This window comes from Cynara cardunculus (assembly GCF_001531365.2).
Source record: "Cynara cardunculus var. scolymus isolate 2C chromosome LG 3, CcrdV1, whole genome shotgun sequence".
Lineage (NCBI taxonomy): Eukaryota > Viridiplantae > Streptophyta > Magnoliopsida > Asterales > Asteraceae > Cynara > Cynara cardunculus.
In genome coordinates, this window is record NC_037530.1 from 35,140,898 (window position 1) to 35,148,212 (window position 7,315).

Genomic DNA, 7,315 nt, shown 5'->3' on the forward strand with positions numbered 1-7,315 from the left:
TATATATATATATATATATATATATATATTTTTTAGAATTTTATATATTGGGATAACCGTAAAAACTATTAACATAAAGTATTGTTTTACATGATTGTTTCATCTAAGGTTAGAATTTAATATATAGATTAATATATATTTGTTTCATGATGTATATGTTTGTTATGTATTTGGTTTATAATATAAATATTTTTAGTTGTATTTTTTGTTTCATAAACATACAAGGATATTAATATTATGAAACAAATATATGTTAATTAATACACTAATTAAATTCAAGCCGTAGATGAAAAAAAATCATGTGAATAACAATTTGATGGGTTCTCAAATGAATGTCCATATGTGTGTACGGTGGCGGATCTAGAAACTATTATGGTTGGGGGCACACACTTAGGAGGGTCGAAAAAATTTCGAAACCGATCAATTCGTCCGAACCAAAAAAGGTTTCGGGTTTTCATTTTCAGGTTTAAACTGTTCGGTTAACCGAATAAAGATAACTAATGCGGTTGAAATAAGCTAGGCGTTGACCCTACAATTTAAATTTGTTGAGTGAATATGACTTGTATATTTACCTTTTCATATGTGGTACTGGTTATCATGCTTACTGAAATGCAATGATGTGGTGGAGAGTAACTTCTAAGGCTTATGTCTTAATCTTTTAGTACTCTTCTTAAGATGAGCACCCAAGAAGACCTACCAACTAGGAATTATTCCTTCTGCCTGATCATATAATTCACAAATAACACTTGGATCTTTAATTGTCTTGCATACTGCTTTTCAACACAAAATTGCAAAGTTAACCTAACATTTTCATTTGTCTAACATTTCCATTTTCCTACAAAATTAACCTAACATTTCCATTGGCAAAATTAACCTAACATTTCCATTTTCCTACAAAATTGCAAAATTAACCTAACATTTCTATTTTTCCTACAAAATTGCAAAATTAACCTAACATTTCTATTTGTCTATAAAATTGCAAAATTAACCTAACATAAAGCATTTACCAAAATACCAAATCATCAATTGTGAAGCAAACAACAAAATCAAAGTCATTCAAAATTAAATATTGGAATTTAAAAATCAAAATTTTTACCCAAATCAAATTAGAGACTGGAGACTGGAGTAGGTAAGCAGACTGCGTGAACTGTTACTGTGTGAACTGTGAAAGAGAAGAACTAAGGAGGGGGCCTTCATAATTTTATTGTTGGGGGCCCAACCAAATTAAATTAAAAAATACAAATAAAAAATAAAAAATTGGGCTTTCTAAACATTTTTTTGTTGGCGGCCCAGGACCCCAATGGTCTCCATGTGCATCCGCCCATGTGTGTGTATATATATGACTTAATCATTTGAGAATTCGACAATTTATGAGATTTGTAAGATTCATTCTAAGTCAAATAATTAATTAAAGAACTAATGTTATAATTAGTAAGATAATTAAAGAATTTTTTTTAGGAAAAATTCAAAAAATTTAAATATAATTTCTCTCTCTCTCTCTCTCTCTCTCTCTCTCTCTCTCTCTCTCTCTCCCTCCCTCCCTCCTGTAACATACACGTATATACCTTCACAATGTATCTGAACCCTCTCAAAGCAACGATTTATGTGATATTCGTTGGTAAGAAAAACTAGATTAAGGCACCGTTTACCTAAACACTTACCTGGTAAGCACTTAACGGTAAAATTCAACGATATCGCTTACTTACCTGATAATATTTTAGTCTACCAAAATGACATCATATGTAACAACTTACCAAGTATGCGATAACCATGGTAAGAGTTGTCGCCATCACTTACTAGGTTAGACTTTCGGTCCTTGCCTTCGTTCTTATCAAGTAAAATTCTTGGTCCTTACCATATTCATCCAATGAGGTAATGTGATTTAATAAGCGTTTACCCGAATAAACATTAAGTAAACGGCCCCTAACAGTCTTTTAGTTTACAGTGTTAATTTAAGATACCAATTTATTATACAAAACACAAAATAAGGATCATCGATTTATTTAATGCATTTTAAGAACCAAATTCAAAATCTAAGGCACAAAAGAGGGACCACAAATGTTGTTAATTTAAGATACCTTTTTGTAGGTTCTCTCTCTATATATGCTTTTTATATTAATTTAAGTAGTTGAAATATTATTACATAATAATATTGTATATATAATTATATAAACACACACACACACATATATATATATATATATATATATATACAAATGATCGTGCTAATAATAGGAGTTAAAGTGAGAAATGTATAAAGGGATGGACCTTTGATCACTTTTAATCTCAAAATAACCTATGAATTGCGCTTTAGAAAGGAATTGATCTAATGTGTCTTATTAGTGTTGATCTAGTGGTTCTCTTCAATTAGGATTGAACCAAGGGTGGAGAACACATCTTACTTTTCTCAATGTAATTTTTATTCTCACCGGAACCCCACTCCATATACATAGACACTGGTTGCCTTGAACTCGTCATCTTATCGCATCTCACGCAATTTAAAACCTTGTTATTTTTTAAATGAATGACTTTTCTAAGTTTATCTTCAAGGGATTTTTAAATGAATGACTTTTCTACAGATCATTTTCTTTCATTCAGAAAAGTCGTTTGGTTAGTAAAGTGTCACTTATTGTTTTTTTAACTGTCGATTTGGTTATGCTGGTTATACTCTCTCTATCTCGTCATTTTTCAATAATAACTCATCACCAAACATAGTTTGATTCACTCTATTCAAATTCTACTTGAATATGATTGTTGTATACTTCAAACGGTTACTATACCAGATAATTGTTTTGTCTTAGGACACTGCCTTGTGCAGGTTTCAATCAGAATCTGTTTAATCAAGTAAGAATTTTTTGATTAATTTCTATTAATTGTTTATTGTTTGTATGTTTATACTCCAGATATTGTAAGAGTCCGTTTGGTTTGCAGGAATGTTTTTGAAGGATTTGGATTTTATGAAGGAATTTGGATTTGGAGGGATTTGAAATCTGTTTGATTTGTAGGATTTGGAATGAAATTGGATTTCATTATTTATAAATAATTTATGAATTTTTTTTAAAAAATAATTGAATTACATTTTTATTAATTGATAACTACCAAACAAATATTTTGAACATTTTTTTAAAACCTTATTGCATACAATCCTTCGAAATCCCGACCATTTCCTAAGGATTTCAAAATCCTATATCTGAAGAATTTCAACCAAATCATAAGATTTCAAATCCGGACAATCCAACAAACCCAACATGAGGTTTCTCCGTTTTAAAAGCGCTCTTGAAACTGATATTTCCGATGTAGGCTACGTACCATACAAAAACTACTTGGAGAGATCTAATCGAAATATAATTCACACAATCGATACAAACGCGGAACCGCAAATAGAGTAATCGAACGATCAATAAACTCACAACGACACAACTTATACAACGTATTCATTCGCATAAATCCGAGCTTGAAGAACTCCCTTCGGGAACAACCATCGATGGGGACAACGTCGATCAACTGCAGCAACGATTACGGAGAATAACTACCCGAATATAAGATGAAGTCTGAAGTCAAGTTGAGGGTGTGTTATCTCCCTTCTGCTGCAAGTACCTTTCACAAGGAAACAAAGGTAAGTGTTTTCTGTAAGCGTGCCACAGACGATGCCCATACTAATCCCGACAATTTGTTACTGCAAAACATCAGCCCATCAGTGGCCACAATTGTCGTGGACACCTAGAATTGAACCCACGACAAATGGTCAGTGCAGCGGAAACGCGATGGTATGCCATTAGTATCGCATCCAAATAAGCTTACCCTTCATGTTTAGCCCAACGTGAAAATTGAAAGAGCTGCACTGTTTCATTTGTAGCATGGCATGCAAGAAGGAGATGGTTCCTGGGCTGCACCATCCACGCGAATCTCATGCCAGAGGCTGAATATAAACACATCACTGCATCCAAAACTTACGGGTTTATACGATAATAACCACACACTTACTACGTCTACATGTATTTAAACATGCGAATACCGACCTGCTGTCATGTTGCCTGATAACATGTCTGGAGGTTTACGGGTATCGGCTAGAGCCTGCCACATTTCAGCAAATCGTAACCTCTTAATGTAACATGATATTCGGCTTCAAGGTCCATAGAATTGGTGATAGAAGTAGTGAAAAGATAGTGAAAAATACCGCGATAACGAACCCCCAGTTGGCTATCGGACCCCAGAAATGAGTAGTCTTGGGTCCAACAGGACTGTTCAGGAACGTTTTCAAGAACTTCATTAATAGTTTTGCAGTTGACAAACACCTCTGCAAGGATACCATTGACATCATTGGCCTGAGACTTGCATCATGAGAATACAAACAATAGAAAGTAATGGATGCCTATTTCATTGACATCATCTAAAGGTTCATAGGGCCTTAAGGTCCAGAGGCGCTGGATCACAAGTGACCAGTAGCTCTGATCGACAGAGGCTCTGTTCCTGATCCTGGTACTTAGAAAAATTGAGTGAAGGGCTCAGACCGAGTCCACATGCCTCTGAACACAGTGTGCAAAACCAGAACCAAAAATGAGGCGTTTGTGCAAAACCCGAATGATCCAAAATCTGAAAATCTGTAACCCGACTTCTGGGTGAATATTTGGGTTCAGGTTATGTTTGATTTTGGACGCCGATCAGTCTGAGAACCCGAAATATATATATATATATATATATATATATATTTATCTAATTATTTTTGGAAAAACCCAAATCCTAATCTGCCGTAATCTTTTCCAATTTCAAACCTAGGATCGATTTCATGAATCTTATCGATTGATTGAATTCATCTTCAATATGATTGAATAGATATGTATATTTGCATATAAGTATGCCCCAACCCGATCAATCCCAAATCCGAAACCCAAACTTTGGTGATTGGTTTTCATATCCGAAATCTGATCGGATATTACCCGATGCACACCCATGTGTGTACTACACTTAGAAATATCACCAAGTTTCATCGTATCTTTTCAAGAAAGTTTCCAACTGAAACATATTCAAAACTTAAATCACCAACATCAAGTAGTGAATTTCTTATTGCACTGTAACTGTGGATGATCATGAAAACAGCATTAGATGACAAATCTCTAGAAATTGGAGTTCTAAATTCTTGAAGTTATGTGTGCCAATATTAGCTGCTTACATGATGATCTTGTAACTGTGGACACAACTGATGAGTTGTAAGATATTGGTAGACAAGCAAGTATGAATCTGAGGTTTTCACATAGATCCCTTACCACAATCACAGATATTACACCTCTACAGATGTTATCATATCTTATATTAGCTCAACAAGAAGCTATATATATATATATAGAGAGAGAGAGAGACACACACACACACAAATCCATACATCAAAGCGTTCATCCAGATAAATCTTACGTACCTATATCTCCCTCGGGCGGCCGTTGTTACGGATTTTGGAAGACACAACCAATTGCGATAGACTCAAGTTGTAGAAATCAAATATTATATATATATATATATACGGAGTTCTTGGAAGACACAACGAATTGCGATAGACTCAAGTTGTAGAAATCAAATATTATATATATATATATATATATATATATATATATATATATATATATATATATATATATATATATATATATATATATATATATATATATAGACTTGGGATCATGTGAGACCAATGCTTTTTCGTGAGACCTGTAAGACCAATTCTGAACCCTTGGATTAGATCTACAATCTGAAAATCTAAACATTCATAAACGCCACGAGACTTCTCAATAATTACAAAATTGCCACCGTGCAATTTAGACCATTAGATCTTTTAACTTATAAAGTCGATCAATGAACATAAATTGGTCTTACGAAAAACCCTTGGTCTCACGTGAACCCAACCCTATATATATATATATATATATATATATATATAGGAGCGTCTAAATAAAAACATGTCCTATTTTTATAAACCGTATAAACCGATCTCATCTATTCATTTTTTTGTTTAATGACCAAGATTAGTTTACTTTATTTTAAGAAATTAAAAAATATATATATTAAAATTTTATTTTATTTTAACAGTAAGGCAAAAATGGTAAACAAAATTTAACATTTGGTAACATCATTCTCAATATTAATGACACTATTTTCATTTTTTAAAGCAATATTTTATTTTTAATTTTAAATCACATCCATCAATAAAACAAATAAAAAAAATGAATATAACACACCATATTCAATTATATGGAGTGAATCGTTTTAAATTTTGAATTACATTATATGAATGAAATTGGTTTCAAATTTTAATCAACAGACTAATCCACTCCACGTAATACTGATGATATTTCGTAATTTTCATTATACCGGTAGATGGATCCGTTGCACTTAGATAACAAAAAAAATTCATCGATTACTGACTTCATAAAAGTTTATAATACAGCATGAAATTGTTTCACTTATGCAACCATTTCACTTATCAGGCTCAATACTGTTATGAACCAGTTTCACTTTCATGAAAACTATTTCATGTACAGTAATTTTCTTATTTCACCACCGATTTAATGGAATCATTCATTTAGTCCTTACAATATTGAAGATTCTGGAACATGTTACAATCTTCAAGATATGTAGCAGATTAAAATCATTTCCCCGTTTCATCATGCACTTCGTTCATGACGAACGAAATACAAAATGGCTCAACTACACCATCAATGCAACGGGTTCACCATGAAAATGTTTCGGTTTACATAATTTATTTGCAACAAGACCCGGTTTCACGTTCATGAAACCGGTTTCATTTTCCTTTTCATAATTTTTTTCAAAATGCATCGGTTTCATTTTGATTCTCATAAAAAAAAGGATTAACTACACCATCAATGCAACGGGTTCACCATAAAAATGTTTCGGTTCACCTAATTTCTTTGCAACATGAACCGGTTTCATGTTCATAAAACCTGTTTCAATTTGTGGATTTTTTTTTGTTCATCTATGTTTTGATGATTTCATTCTATAATTCAATTGTTTCATTAAGACACGTTTCTTGATTATAACTCATGACAATATTGAAATCCAAATTTTTAATATTTTAATATAATTAAATATTTAAATGTTACCATTTATACAATTTTCTTTATTACGTTTCCTTAATTAAGATTTATTAATAACTTCCATATTTAATAGAAAATATTGTAAATGACCGAAATACCCTTATTGATTAAATTTAATTAGAAAAAAAAAGAATTTTTCTATTGATCGAAATTGGTTTACACGGTTTCTTAGAAATGCACGGTTTTCATTTGAACGTGTCTATATATATATA

The 7,315-nt window shown here is 32.1% G+C and overlaps 1 protein-coding gene across 4 annotated transcripts; it reads right to left on the bottom strand.

Annotated features, from left to right (window-relative positions):
- Positions 1-3,323: 3,323 nt before the first annotated feature.
- LOC112509868 (mitochondrial pyruvate carrier 1-like) lies at positions 3,324-5,486 on the bottom strand. 4 transcript variants are annotated; one of them, XM_025115060.1, is made up of 5 exons: positions 5,414-5,477; positions 4,178-4,297; positions 4,020-4,074; positions 3,802-3,937; positions 3,324-3,597 (listed from the first exon to the last, which is right to left on the bottom strand). In XM_025115060.1, exons 2-5 carry the CDS (start codon positions 4,268-4,270, stop codon positions 3,558-3,560), a joined length of 324 nt encoding a protein of 107 aa, XP_024970828.1. In that variant the 5' UTR covers positions 4,271-4,297; positions 5,414-5,477; the 3' UTR covers positions 3,324-3,557. The 4 variants fall into 4 exon arrangements, with proteins under 4 accessions (XP_024970828.1, XP_024970829.1, XP_024970830.1 ...); XM_025115061.1 differs by lacking the exon at positions 5,414-5,477 and adding an exon at positions 5,171-5,235; XM_025115062.1 differs by lacking the exon at positions 3,324-3,597 and adding an exon at positions 3,604-3,720 and having other exon boundaries at positions 5,414-5,486.
- Positions 5,487-7,315: the final 1,829 nt, after the last annotated feature.